At 45.8% G+C, this 15,565-nt stretch overlaps 1 protein-coding gene across 8 annotated transcripts in view; it reads right to left on the bottom strand.

Annotated features, from left to right (window-relative positions):
- IL13RA2 (interleukin 13 receptor subunit alpha 2) overlaps positions 1 to 15,565 on the bottom strand; it is an 870,985-nt gene that overhangs the window by 709,772 nt on the left and 145,648 nt on the right. For 4 of the 8 annotated variants that reach the window (XM_086918735.1, XM_086918737.1, XM_086918739.1 and 1 more), the window contains exon 2: positions 1,524 to 1,668. In XM_086918735.1, the coding sequence (XP_086774861.1) occupies positions 1,524 to 1,602 (79 nt within the window). In that variant the 5' untranslated portion in view covers positions 1,603 to 1,668. Of the gene's footprint in view, positions 1 to 1,523; positions 1,669 to 1,986; positions 2,213 to 15,565 lie in introns of those variants that run through there. The other 4 variants (XM_086918736.1, XM_086918740.1, XM_086918734.1 and 1 more) reach the window with 2 other exon arrangements.

The raw sequence follows: 15,565 nt of genomic DNA, 5'->3' as shown, positions 1-15,565 counted from the left end.
TCTGTAAGCTATTACCAAATAACAAATTATGTTTGCGAGTCCCTAATAGCAAGTCACAGGTACATGCATGAATGTTTTGTATCTGGCATGTGGTTGCAAAACATTCATTTTATACCAACTCTCTGAAGGAGGTGTTAACCCATTCGCAAATGGGATAGGGTCACCAAGGGACCACTGCCTACTCTTAACAAATTAAAAGGAAACTTTTCATTTTTCTTTTTTAAATGCATCCCGTTTTCCTTTAAGGAAAATGGGCTGCATTTCAAAATAAAAAATTGCTTTAGTTAAAAAGCAGTGACAAAATTGGTAGTCTCTTGACCCCAGCAGGCCACCATCGCTGTGAGTGCTAACCATTCCGAGTAGGTCGTAAATTGCAACCTGCCTCATGAATTTTAATGAGGAAGGTTCCTTGCGACCCATTGGGAATCGCAAACAGCATAAAACACACTGCTGTACATAGTTGTTTGTGATGTCCTAATAATGAATCGAAAAAAATTGTTATTAGGAAATTGCAAACGGAAAACTATGTACATCTGGCCCATACGGCCGGATTTACAAAGAATAGGAATAGCAATCGCCATTTGGAAATCACCATTGTTAATTTATGAAACTGTTTGTTTCAAACTTGCAATTCCTAGTGAGTTGCAAATTGGCCTACTTTATAAATATTATTGAGGTAGGTTGCAGTTTGCAACCCATTAGTAATCGCCTTCATCACAGGGATGGTGACCTGCTGAGGCTAATGGCGTTTGTTTATTGAAATGCAACCCATTTTCCTTAACGGATGGGTTTCAATAATACAAAATGAAGCGTTTTGTCCGCACGACCACTGCCTGCTCTAAAAAAAGATTTCCCAACATTCACAAAGGCAAATTCATTACCACCAACTTTGAGTTGATGGTAAATTGAGGCTGTTGTTTTGCAAGCGCAATTCGGTCACAAAGCATTCCTACATACCAATGCTATTCGGCATTTGGAAGGGAAAATACAAATCACAATTTGGGCTTTGTACATTCCATAAAGCATTTTTCCGGTCACAAATGGGACCGGAAAAATGCTTCTACATATAGCCCATAGACCCGTAGAAAAATATTTGTGTACCTTAACTGCAATGTTACTTTAGGTGTTCATTCTAGAAAGTCTCCAGAAAGGTATTTCTATTCAGTGCTGTTATCCATCCCCACGTAGATCATTACTTAACATGAAGTAAACAGAAGAGCAGCATGCTTAACTAGTGTTCATGTGTATTCAAGAACCTAACTGGCAAGCAGCACAATAGTTAGTTAGCAGAGGAAACTTCTTCGGCCTAGACAAAACTGGTAGGAAAGATGTGGGTGGGTGAGCAGTTCATGAAATTATCGTGGTTTGCAAAAATTAGGCTCATTCTTAATGTACCCATGGAAACACCACAGGTCTATATTTAACCCTCATAAGGTAGTGATAAAAACGAGAATACAGACATGCACTTAATTATACGATAATATTTCTCTTCATTAATGCGAAAATACAATATTTATTCTTACCAGAGGTGAGTATGGATGAAGAGCACACAAAGGGCAATATGGTAAACAGGGAGCATGTATAAATCCGGCCCCACTTCATGTTAATGCAACAATTGTGAACTTCAGCCAAGCAGGCAAGGTTTTTTCTCTAAATATATTTGACAACCTAGGAAATAAACAGCAGAAATAAGTTTGTTACATTCTCTTTAAATGACATGCGAGTTTAAAAGCCGCCTTACACCCATCGTGGAATTTAGAAGAATGTTGACACACTACTAACATTGCAGGGGTATTCTAGAGCTTACGTTCCCCTAAACAAAGCCTCCAGGCGCTATTGGCAGACAACAGAGGTGGTTATTGTTACAGAACAGCTCTCGGAAGAATCAAAGGGAGGCTGAGAGTTCAGGGATGCCTGCAGGGGATGCATTAGTTCATAGAGCCTCAATGCCTAGTCCCACAGTTATTAAAGTACATTTGTACTCACGAATTCTCACTTTCTTTGGCCCTGGGATTCCCTTCTGGACTCCACGCTATCTTCGATTCTCTAAAATAGGAAAAAGCAATTTCCACGTGAAATTTTTACAGTCTGGAGCACGTGAGATGTCACAATGAATTTACGTCGTCACTGGTCAGTGATGTTGTTCTTGTCACACGCATGGGCCCCGTTCGTCAATATTTTTTTCTTTGGCTGCAAAAAGCTGGAATGGCACGAGAAAAGGCCTCTAAAGGCCTTTATAACAGGAGAGGGAACTCCTTTCCACGGAAAAACGTGCTGCGGATTAATAATTTATTTTCTTCCTTACTAGGAGACACAAAGCCGCTTTTGTAAACCCCGTTCATTGATAGGCTGCACACAAGGTCTACCTTACCACAAAACGACACAGAATGCAAAGTTGTCAGAGGTTTGTTGAATATTGTGATCATTTTGGGCGAACAAATAAACTAATTAGCCAGTTTCTCAAAGGTCTGTCATGGGTCGCAGTTATATTTCTCTGTCCCTCTAAGAGATGCTTCCTGCGTTCATAGTGAAGACTGCTGCTGCAGTGCAGGCGCAGGTTCACGCAGCGTAATATCACATATATGGATCTGGACAGTTGGGTTCTATGTATTCGTTAATGGTTATGGGGCACTTTGCCCTATATTTTTATTTTTGGACTCCCAAGAGCTCTAATGCAACTCTCACAATAGGCAGAGAATTTAGAAGCAGCCAGTCCAGACTTGTTAGTATAACATTTAGTGATTGTAAGCAGCCAAATGCACCAGAGACACTTTTGAAGATTTTGCATTGTGTGTTGCCTGGAATGCAAACATCAAAAAATCATTTTTTAGGTCGAGCATTCAAGACCTCTTATATATACTTTAGTATATACAATAATTTTTAGGTCAAGCATTCGAGAACTCTTGTATATACTTTAATATATATTTATACTTTAGTATATACTTATATGTGTATGTACTTATAAGTGGAAGGGGTGTGCCTCAGCGGCCAGGGTGCCACCGAGTCCCTGGTGCTGGCGGCAGGTTAGCCCAGCACCTTGTGACTCTGGGCAATAGCTTGCGTAATGTTCTTGATGGCCCTAAGCGCCGGGACACCTCTCCGGAGGTAGCTGTGCTTTACAAATGCTGGTATTTTTGTACTTTGTGGGCTCTGGAGATCAGCCCTAGGACTTATCTGCTTCCCCTTAGGGACTTTTTTTTTGTTCAACTGCCTCTATTTAACTGTCTTGATGGAAATTGCCCAGTAGAGGTCAGTAAAATACCAGAATTGCTTTCTGCTGAGGCACTTCCTTTTTTAAAATGTTCTGCCAATTGCCTCTATTTAACTTTCTTGATAGAAAACGACCAGCAGGGGTCAGTAAAATACCTGAATCACTTTAGCATTATCTAGATTCCAGTCCATAGAAACTGTCTTCCACGAGCACCCATAAACAATAATATTTTTTTCAAATCTTGTATTTTCAGTGATATGACCACCAAAGGCCCTGATTTTTTGTTTTTTTTTAAACACACTTTATTGATGACTACGTCATATCATATAGCATACATAGTATACAGCAGAGACAGTGTTCTCTCTTTTCTTTCCATATATTACTATACAGTTGGCATATACAAGTTTTGTGTAATATATTCTGTATAATAAACTAGTCCTGGGACCCGGACTCTATTAGCTTTAGTGTCAATAAAGCAACATATTACCAACGTGAGCCACATCAAAATAAAGCTGTAGGTAAATACAGGTAACAGAACTGAACCTAACCTTTCCTGTTCCCTCCCTCCACCCGCCCCTCCCCCCTTGACCCCGGTCGGGGGTTCTCTAGTAGTTTGTAAAAATTAGAGTAACTCACTACAGACATATTACTCCAAGGTCTGATATGGTCTAGGTCTGTAAAGTGTTAGTCCTGTCTCAGAACCTAGGGGTCCACAGCTATATGGCACCTTAGTGTACTATGGGGGTAATGTGGTTTATGGGGACGACAAATCAAGTGTTTCAAGTTCAATCAGCATAGCCTCCCACTCTAGTGAAATGGGTTGTTTCCTCAGCCCTCTCTCCTCCTCTATGCGCAGGGCTGCCCCCTCCGCCCCACTGAAGCATGTCCGCCTGCCAGATGGACACTGCCGGGCATCTTGGGGACTTCCACTTCATAGTGAGGGCTCTCACCTCTAGGATAAATGCTAGATCCAGGAACTTTAATCGCACCTTTTGTATCTTTGAACGTCTCCGGTGACCTATGAGACAATTTAGAGCTTCATCCGGTACTGGGAGTTGTGTAACTGTGTTCAGTGAAGTGCAGATTTGTCTCCAATAATCTCTGGGGCAAGGGCAGGACCATAGCATGTGAATAAACCCTGCCTCATCTTCTCTACAGCGGGGACAGCAGTGGGAGGAATTCGGAAACATGCGATGGATCCGCTTGGGCGTGAGGTATGATCTATGCAGGACCATTGACTGGATACATTTTAATTTCGCGTTGCGCAATACCTTTTTAGGGTGTTCTAACATATATGTCCATGCCTTGTTAGTAATTTCCACGGAAGATTCTTCGGACCATGGTGCTCTGAGAGAGGTGAGTGCAATAGCAGCATGTGCCCTAACCCCTGTATATAACCACCGCACCAGGTGACCCCCAGTTCTCATACAATACAGAAGATGCACCAGGTTGTGTTGCGAGGGTTCCTCCCTCTGTGGGGCCAAGGTAGTCCTTATATAGTGTGTCACAGTGGCATGCAGTAAGAATGAGCGTGCCGGTGCTCCTGTGGCCTGTACAAAGTGGTCATGATCTTGTATGGCGCTGCCGACAAAGAATGCGCCCACGTCCTCCACCCCACATCTGTCCAGTCCCGTATTCTTGCCTTTGATAGTCTACCCTGTTGTGTGGGAATCCCGACAAGGGGGATGTTTGTGGAGTAGGGGATCGCTGTGGTGGTGTACAATAGGGCTCTCTTCCAGCACTGTAGGGCGGTTCTCAATAGGGATGGGCAGTCTGGAGGAATCTTGGCTCTTGGTAATAGTAAGGAATGTAATTTGCCTCGATCTATCCCCTGTGGTGTGAACCCAATCTCCTGTAGGTTTCTCCCTGCCGTCCAGTATGACAGCCATTGGAGCTGGCTGGCGTAGTAGTAGCTTTGAAAATCAGGGACTCCCAAGCAGCCACTGCATAGCTCCAGTTGGAGTTTTCGGAGACTTATCTGTCGTCAACCAGCCCCCCAAATGAGTGTAGTCAACATAGCATTTAGCGTGTTGAAAATAGACTGTGGGAGAACCACAGGTATATTTACAAAATAATATAATAGGCGGGCAGCCTCACCATTTTTGAGACGGCAACTCTGCCCATCACCGAAAGTGGCAATGAGGACCAGAAGGCCACACTAGCGCGGAGGACCATTATGGCCCAGACTATATTACCCTCAATCTGGTCTGTCGGTGTCCAATAGACTTGGATGCCTAGATATTTGAAGGTGGTGGGGGTTACTGGTACTGTATAATTGTCAAACTGTATGTGAGGTGGACGTTGTGAATCCCGGAAAAAAATAAGTAATCGATTTCTCCGGGTTTATGGCCAGTCCCGACAACTGTTCAAAAGTGGCAAAGATGTCGGGGAGAGGGGCATTGTCCGCTGTCAGGTCCCGTAAATACAACAGTATGTCATCTGCATAGATGGATATTAGGTGGTGTGTCTCAGCGATGGGAATGCCGAGCTGAGCCGCTGATCTTCTGAGGGCTAACGCTAATGGCTCCAGTGCAAGTACAAATAACAAGGGGGATATCGGGCATCCCTGCCTTGTGACCCTATGGATATTGTATGGGCCCGAGATGTAACGGCCAGTGCATGCCCTAGCCATGGGAGAGGTATATAATAAACTGACCCATTTAAGAAACGTGTCTGGGAACCCAAATCGTTGCAGTGTCATGAACATAAAATCCCAAGAGAGGGAGTCAAAGGCCTGCTTAAGGTCCAGCGCTATGCACCCTTCCGCTTGGTATCCTCGAGGGGTGGCCTGCATTACAGAATGTAATTGTCTAGTATTCAGGGAAGTACTGCGATTCGGTAAAAACCCGCATTGATCCTCATGGATTAGCATATTAAGGTGTGGTTGTATACGTTTAGCGAGGGCCTTACTTAAAATTTTGTATTCAGTTGACAGTAAGGAGAGGGGCCTGTAATTAGATAGCTCTAAGGTATCTCGGCCTGGCTTGGGTATCGAAGTAACTAAGGCCTGCATAGTGGACTCCGGCAGATGACCCGCCTCAAAGGATACCTTATAGACAGATTCTAGGGTGGGTACCAAGGTCTCCGCGTAATTATGGTAAAACTCAACAGGGAGTCCATCGATCCCAGGGGTTTTGTTGCGATTCAACCCCTAATATCCACACAGATTTTATTTTGAGTGATAGGGCCATCAATGTCCTTTTTCACTGCATCAGGGACCACTGGAAAAGTTAGGTCCTGCAAAAACTCTGTTATGGAATAGCCTTCCACCGGAGCTGGGGGCTCATTTAGCATTGCCAGATGTTCATAAAAAGCTGTGTTGATTTTATTTTGTGTATGAACTATATGACCTACACAGGTACGGATTCTGGTTATGACTGGCGGGTCTGGCCTATCGCTAACTATGCGGGCCAGCAGTGCACCCGATCTATCAACGACAGTGTGTTTTCATTGGAGGAATGCACTATGGTCTATAGTCCGCAATGTTTCCAATGTTTCTGCATGGTCAATGTGGGCATCCTGTAATGCTCTCCATTTGTCTGGGTAGGCTATCGCTTCCCGCTCTAGTGTGTTTAAGCGTTGTTCTATATTTTGTAGTCGTGGGTGCGTTTCCTGTCTGGCCCCAACCACTTGACCAATCGATGCTCCTCTTACTACCACTTTCTGGGCATCCCAGTCAATCAGATTGGAGGAGGCTGTGTTCCAATTTTCGGTCAGATAATTAGTGATACTGTTGGAGAGGGTTTTGCGGAGCGGGCCATCCTCCAGTGGCTGTTGGTTCAGTTTAAAGGTAGGAACAGGGGTGGGCACTGGACCCCAGCCAATCGTGAGCTCTAGGGGGTTGTGGTCGGAGAATGTTGTTGCTAGATAACTGGATTGGTGAATCCTATCTATGATGGATCAGGAACAAAGGAACCTGTCAATTCTGGTGTTTAGTCTGTGTACGGAGGATTAGAAGGAATATTCCTTATGGGTCGGGTGAAGGTGTCGCCATGCGTCAGAGAGTCTCCATCCTTCCGTCCCCACAGTGAAGAAATCAGCCAGTTTACTGGTGTTTGTGCCATGTAGGGGTGGGTGTTATCTATCTAAGCCCATATTCATAACCGCATTCCAATTTCCCCCCCAATATCCAGGGTATGCCATCCAAGTCTTTCAGTACTGCACCCAATCTACGTAGAAACTGGTCCTGGTCAAAGTTAGGGGCATAGATGCTGCCCAGGACAACCACGGAGCCATCCAGTGTGCCTTTCACCAAGATGTACCTGCCTTGGTCGTCGACCCTTCTGTCCAGCTCAAGGAATGGGACCCATGGCGTATCCAAATGGTCGCCCCCCCTAGCGAAGGCGGAGTAATTGGTAGAGTAAATGTGACCCCTCAATTTTTTCGCATTTATTGCGCTTCGGAATCAGTTAGATGAGATTCTTGGAGGAATGCTACCTGTGTCTTACGTCTGAGGAGGTATGCATAAATACGGTGTCTCTTCTGGATTGCCCCCAGCCCACATACATTCCACATGACGAAGGTGTACACCTATGTGGTGTTAGCTTTCCTGGGCATGTCTGTGTAGGTGGTAGGAAGCCCCGCATGTGCGGAATATGTAGACCAATCCCGACCAGGAGTCCCCATTCCCAAAATCTTAACTAAACTCGGTGCAGCATTTGACCCTGCTGTGCCCAACAATAGTGTACAAATAGCACATAACAGATAGCGGTGCATACGCTAACAGGGAGGTGACTATCCTCCCTCAGTCATGGCCATGATTACCGCAGGGTTTGTAACCCGACGGCTCTATGGATCCCCATCCCGGGGGGGGAGTGTTCTCAGGGCCCCTAGGGGGTCGTGTCTATCCTGAAGGACTGGGTTCTTTAAGACCCAGCGGTGCCAGGGCACAACACCTGAAACCTTCGTGGGTAACCTGCTCCGGCGTACGAATCACAGAGACACGGGACACTTCCTTAGGCGTCAAAGATTCAAGGTTTATTTGCTGCAGGGAACACAGAAGTCACGACAAGTACACAACGTGCAACTTGGGGAGACTGCTTCAAATTGGTTCTGTGGATCGCTCCTTTTATACAGTTTTTACCCATAGGATAACATGGCACACAAAAGTTTACAACCCGGTTCCCATCATTATCCCCCAGAGGGGTCGCTTTGGTCACTTTGAAACACATGAGGTCCGGAACATAAGTGCGGAAACATTTGGCGGTTCCCAACTGTAAAAACCCATCTTCCCACCATTAACGAATTCCAATCAGCAGTAAAACAGATCGAAATAGGAACAAGGACAGGTGTAGAGGAAGACGGAGACAGTGGGGAGATCGAAAAGGGTGTAAAAGGGGAGGTATCGGGAAACACGAGATACAGGCATCAAAGAGACGTGCCTAATGAGATGCACGGCTGAGACAATAAGTCCGTGCGGCAAGATGAGCCTCGAGCGGCGCCATCTGCCTTACAGTAGCATCCCCCTCGTCATAAAGACACTCACAAAGAACATGTGTCTTCCGCAAATATCTTGGGAGTCCCAGGGTCGCGAAGCGGACAACGTCCGTTCGCTGGCTACTTGAGGGCAAGAGACAAAATGGATGCCGTATCTAAGATGGAACCCGTGGGTACAGATGAAAAACCCACATAACAAACGAACGGTTTAAGTTAGCACAGCGAAACTGCGCACACTTACTAAACTCGTCATTTACGGTTCATAGATACCAGACTCGACTATATTCGTGCGAGTCGAAAACATCACTTACAATTGTCACGGAACCTCAGACGCTCCTTTTGCCCTCATGTAGGCAAGCACTAGTCGGAATCATATTCGATATTCATCAAACCATCGAGATGTTGCTGTAGCATAGCTCTGTCCAACCGAGTCCCCTTGGTAACAGGTGGTTGTCTTATACACGTTGTAGCACAAACGCCACATAAGGCAGGACCACACTGCACACAAAGGCAACACGTGAACAGGAACACCACAACGACTCCGATGATCATCAGAATCTTCCAACCCCAAGTCGACATCAGGCCCCAAAACCATCCAAGTAGCGTCCAATCCCCTACATCCACGTGTATGGATTCGGAGATCTTATGCAACCTCGAGATGGCTTGATAGACAGTGGGAGCATTATCTGGAATGAAAATGCAGCAGCTCGAATGGATCACCTTACATACCCCACCTCGATCTGCTAAGATGACATCTAAAACCATACGATTTTGTAACGTCATAAGTCTCTCCGCCTGAAGTTCTGTGGTGATATTACCAAGGGCACTGGCAGTAATATTAGCTGTCGATTCTACCACTCGAGTCAACTGTCTCAGGTTCCTACTATTAACCATAGGTCCCCAAAACGGGAGGAAACCCTTGAAAAAGTCTCCTGCCTCTTGACCGGCAGTATCCTCTTCGCTAATTACGCCTCGTACAACTCTAGTCTTATGATAATCGGCATCTACGGTAAACGTCGGAGGCAACAGATTTGCAATGAAACATGAGCCCATGAAGTCAGCGGGCAACCATGTGTATGCACGATCATAGCAGCTAAAGTATGTACCCTTGGCAGCCAGAAACACAGGGGACGAGAACATCGGCAGAATGTAATTTTCAGTGCAAGCACTTGCTCCAAGTCGGGCTTGCGATCTTCGGCCACGACCCATGAGACAAAAATTACCAGTGTGGGGTAAGACCCATATCGGAGGCGAGCTTTAAAGCTGCTTTTCACTAGTGAACGCACTATATTCACCTCTATTTAGGACCCTGTAGGCCTGTATCTCTTCTTCAGGAATAAGCGAAGGATCATAGATGTCACTATCTAAATCCTCTATTGCTATCGACAAAGGTTTTTGATACGAGGTAGGACCAGAGTAGGGGGAACGTGGTTCTCGAATGGGATGGAAACCCAGTGCGCTTCGAAACATTGTTTGAAATGCTCGAGCTGACCCTTGGGAACTATACGGTAACACCAGATATGGAATTCCCTTATCCGTAGTATGTGGCATCAACCCACACACCCAACAATTAGTAGTATTAACCACTAACTGATGCTGATGAAGGAGCTGAATAAAGGAATTGTTGCGGAATTCTACACGTCTAGCCTGCTCGTGTTCGGGTAACATATGAAAGGAATGAGGAGAAACAGTAGAGGTAAGATTAGGGTCAGGAGTAGGAGTAGGTGTAGCAGGTAAGAAGTAAGACATCGTGTAATACACCCCACCCGCCAATAATGCAGAAGCAGTCAAAAACAATACAAACAGTTGGAATATAAAACATTTGGTGCGACTGAGTTGCTGCAGCTTGAATCGATGAACCTGAGCTCCCTCCAAATCATTCAGCTTCGAGAATGCCATTCCCTACGACCGTCCGCAACGTTTCTTGACGCACTTCGTTCTGTGTAGCAATAGTCAATCCCTAGGAGTTCCCAGGAACCGACGGCCTTTAACCTAGCGTCAAGACCTACTATTCAGAAGGAAGTACGCGCGCGGCCCTACGGCCTTCAATGCACAATATGTATGTATGCAAAAACAAAGTCTCTCAGCTGTGGAAGCAAAAAAAGTACAAGGAATGAAGCTCAATATATATGTACAAAAATAATTACAGTAATACGAAAGTTCAAAACTGATCACGGAAAACGGGGTAATGCAATCGTCAATACAGCAAAACAGGATCTTTTATTTGTCCTTAGTGCAAGATCGCAAAAAGTATCGGGTTTTCCCAGGACGTGTCTGCTCGTCAAACAAAGGATCCGTTGAAGAGACAGCGTCCTGCTGATCAGTTGAGTGTTCTGGTCTTGAGTCTTTTGATGCTAATTGTTCAACAGTGTCTTTCTGCTGCGCTGAGGATTCTCCAACAAGCTGTGCGTCGCTAAAAGGCACAAACGCCGGCAATGTTTCTGTTTCAGATGATGCAATGCCTCTCCTTACCCACGGGTCTGCCGGCAAAGGGATGGGGACTCTTTTGGTGTGGGTGGCATGCACCCAATTCTTACGTCCCTCGAGACGAACGGCAGTCCTCGTGGCCAGGAGCACTTGATAGGGTCCGGTAAACCTCGGGTCCAGGTTATTCTTGCGTGAAAAGTTTCTCGTCACCACCCAGTCTCCGGGCTGGAGCTGGTGGCCTGGACCCTCCGTCTGCGTCGGCAATGCGTCGTAAACCTGTTGGTGAATTAACCTCAGTTTAGCAGTCAAGTCATGTAGATAATCGATCAACATTGGGTACTCAAGATCAGAAAACATTCCTGGCCTAGGAACCCCCCACACATTCGCAGGACGGCCGAACACTATTTCATAGGGACTAAGCCCTACTCGGGAGTGTACAGTCGCCCTAGTTGACAGTAATGCTAAAGGTAAAGCGTCAGGCCACGAAAGACCAGTCGTAGCCTGAATCTTCGCTAACTTTAGTTTAAGGGTGCCGTTGTACCCTTCAACCAATCCAGCTGACTGGGGATGATTGGCGCTGTGGAATTTCTGATTAATTCCAAGGCCCTTACACACACTCTTCATCACACTTCCAACAAACTCACTTCCGTTATCTGACCACACGACTCTAGGCATTCCATACCGAGGAAAGTATTCCTTCAGTAGGATTTTCGCAGTAGACAAAGCAGTATTGTCTTTGAGGGGATAGGCCTCGATCCATCGGGAGAATGCGCAAACCACAACTAAAACGTATTTCAGGTTATTGCATCGCTCCATATGGATGAAGTCCAATTGAATCACCTCAAAAGGACATGAAGGGGGAGCAAAACTGCCAGGAGGAGTTGGGGTTCCTTTGCCAGGATTGTACATTATACACACCATACAATTCTTCACCAGGCGTTCAGCACATTTCGTGATACCATCATTCTTCCATACAGGAGCCAGCAACTTACAAATACCTTTCGCGCTAATATGTGCTAACCCATGCGCCATTGTCACAACGGCCAGCACATACGCATCCGGCAACATCCATCTTTTCTGATCAGTCAAATCAATCCAACAACCATTCGCATCCAACTTTCCCGTACTTTCTTTCCACTTCATCTTTTCAGTCTCGGTGGCCTCATTCTGAATTGTTTTCACACTCTCGATAGTGTCCACACACATACTCGATTCTGTAGGCCACCTAACCGAACTCGTCACATACATTCGAGTGCTAAGGTTCCGGGCAGTCTCCTTAGCAGTCTCATCCGCAAACGCATTACCACGACCAACATCATCCGTCACCTTACGATGCGCACTACATTTAACAATCGCAACTTGCGTAGGCAACGTCAACGCATCCAAAAGATCATTCACAAGCTGGCCATGCTGAATCTTCGTACCATGCGACGTCAAGAAACCTCTCTCTCTCCACAATCGTCCAAAACTGTGAGCGACGCCAAACGCGTATTGGCTGTCGGTAAACACATTCACACGTTTCCCTTTTGCTAACACACATGCTCTAGTAAGAGCAATCAGCTCCGCAGCTTGGGCAGAATTCTGATTCAACCTTGCAGTCTCAACAACAGTATTCAACGTTACAACAGCATAAGCAGTAGTCACATCGCCATTCGGCAACTTAAAACATGACCCATCCACATACAAGGTACCATCCGGATCTTCCAATGGAGTGTTTTTAAGGTCCACTCGACCTTTTGTTTCCTCTTCAGTCCTCAAGTAGCAATCATGTTCTGCTACTTCATCTGACTCTGTGCTAAGTGGTAACAAAGTTGCCGGGTTCAAAACATTACAACGTTTTATCTGAATGTGGCTTGCCAAGAGCGTCAACTCGTACCCAGACAACCTCGCACTCGTCAAGTGCTGAGTTTTCGTTCGATTCAAAAGAGTATCGACTGCATGCGGAACCATCACTGTAAGCATATTATCCATGACCAATCCTGCTGATTGTCGGATGGAGACCGCAGCTGCCGCTGTTGCTCGTAAACAACTCGGCAATGCTCTAGCTACTGGGTCCAAGGTCGAGGAAAAATATGCACATGGACGTTGCTTACCACCAAAAGGTTGCGTTAGAACACTCAAAGCACAACCTTCCCTCTCGTGAACATATAACGTAAACGGCTTACTGTAGTCAGGAGTACCTAACACAGGAGCCGAACACAATGAATCACGCAGTTCAGAAAAACTTTTCTGACATTCTTCCGTCCATGGTAAAGGAGTTGAAACATCCTTGCACGTAAGAGCCACTAATGGTTTCGCTAGCAATGAAAAATTAGGAATCCATTGCCTGCAGTACGACGTGATACCTAGAAAGGCACGCACATCTCTTTGGGTTTTTGGCACAGCCATTCGCGCAATTGCTGCAATTCTCCCTGGGGTCAACCTCCTTCCCTCCTTTGACAATAAGTGACCTAAATAGGTTACTTCTTGACAACAATATTGGAGTTTAGAAGGGGACACCTTATGAATCAACTCACAGAGATGTTGCAGCAACGACACTGTAGCAATCTTGCAAATGTCCTGAGTATCAGCAGCCACCAATAAGTCGTCGACGTATTGGATCAAGGCTGCACCAACCGGCAACCTAAACGCATCCAGTTGACCCTTCAAGGCTTGGCTGTAAATAGATGGACTTTCACAGTAGCCCTGAGGAGCGCGTTTGAACCGGAAGCTACGTCCACCGAGAGAGAAACCGAAAAGGTCCCTGCTCTCCTCGGCAATCGGGATGCTGAAAAACGCATTTTTCAAGTCAATCACCGAAAACCACGATGCAGAAGCTGGAATCAGAGTCAGTAGCGCCGTGATGTCAGGCACAACAGGAAATTGAGGAACCACAATTTTATTCACCTCCCGTAAATCGATAACAAAACGATAAACAGGCAGTTTTGAGGGATCAGTACGTTTAAGAATGGGCAGCACAGGGCTGTTGCACACGTTTCCCCGAGTCTCTTCAATAACGTCTTTCTCGATCAAATCATAGATGATCGCTAACAGTGCTCGCTCACCATCAAGGGAGATACGATATTGGGGAATACGTGGCAGTCGCACATTAGATTTCAACTGAACAACATAAGGGGAGATATCAAGTAGGCCCACGTCATTTGGACCCGTTGCCCACAAAGACGCAGGAAGAGAACTCAATTCCGGTGGAAGCTTATCGAGGGACAAATACATAGGAGAGACAACCCTCTCTCCTAACGTAAGCTTTACACCCGCAGGAGAACAATACAAAGTTGCGTACAAACGTTTAAGCAAATCCAGGCCCAAAAGATTTTCACCACAACCCGTAGTCAAAATCAACGGAGCTTCTAGCTCACGTGGCCCAATTTTAAGGGGCAAAGGGCGCGAAACTGGATTGCTAACGGGGGCGCCAGAGAATCCAACGGAAACATTTGTTAAGCCAGACAAAGGTGCGCCAGGGAGTTTCGAATGCATGATAGAACTTTTCGCTGCACCAGTGTCCAACAGAAAAGGCTCAACGACGCCCGATGTAGCAACTGCGACGTAAGGCCCTCTCTGATCAACCGGAACTGATACCACTCCCTCTCCTTGTCTTTGGCTGTCCTAGTAATTACTGTCGTCAGTTCCCTGATCGACGTAATAATCGTCTACATTGTACTGCGCAGATCGTCCTTGCGACGATCCACGTTGATCGAAACAATTATTAGAATTGGATGAGTTATCTGAACGATCGTTCTGAGCACCACGACCTCTACCCCGTGATGCCTGCTGCGAACCACCGCGACCTCCTCTAGATGAGTTACCATTGTTACGTTCATTCAAAACAGGGCAATTGAATTTAATGTGTCCCTCCTGTCTACAATAAGCACATTGATTGTACCCTAACGAGGATCTTTGGGAGGAGGAGTCATTACGATTTTGGGATCTATTCGATTGTGGCTGTGATCTATTTTGTTGCGAATTATTCTGGTTCGACCGTGGAGGATACGCTTGTTGCAACAACACTTTAGTTTTGAGCTCTTTCGTCTTTTTATCAACACGGTCGTTCTCTTCTTTCTCCCTATTCTCATAGTATTGTGCCGTAGCCAATATCTGAGCCGAAGTAGAAACGGCCCATGCACTTTCCGAATTATTGCTCAAATCGGGCAATAAGTTTGAAACAAATTTATCCACAAACAATCTTTGACCACCCTCGGTGCCCATATCCTGTCCACTATGATCAATGAATGCTTCCTCGAACCTCGTAAAGAAGTCGGAAACACTCTCGTCCTTCTTTTGCTTACAAGCTGACAATTTGTCCCAATTTACTCTCATAGCTGGCATAAGAGTTTTCATTAATGTTATTATTCTTTGGGGAAGAGCAGTGATCAACTGGTCAGGTTTAGTAGCAGCCACTTGTCCGGCATCTGCCGCTACAATGGCAGCCCAATCACCGCCTAATTCAGCCGGATGATTTTCCTGCCGAATCTTAGCCCATACCGGTTGCGGTAC

Source organism: Lissotriton vulgaris, chromosome 4_1 (genome assembly GCF_964263255.1).
Source record: "Lissotriton vulgaris chromosome 4_1, aLisVul1.2, whole genome shotgun sequence".
Lineage (NCBI taxonomy): Eukaryota > Metazoa > Chordata > Amphibia > Caudata > Salamandridae > Lissotriton > Lissotriton vulgaris.
The sequence above is the reverse complement of the archived record's forward strand: the minus strand, read 5'-3'. Positions and strand labels throughout refer to the sequence as shown.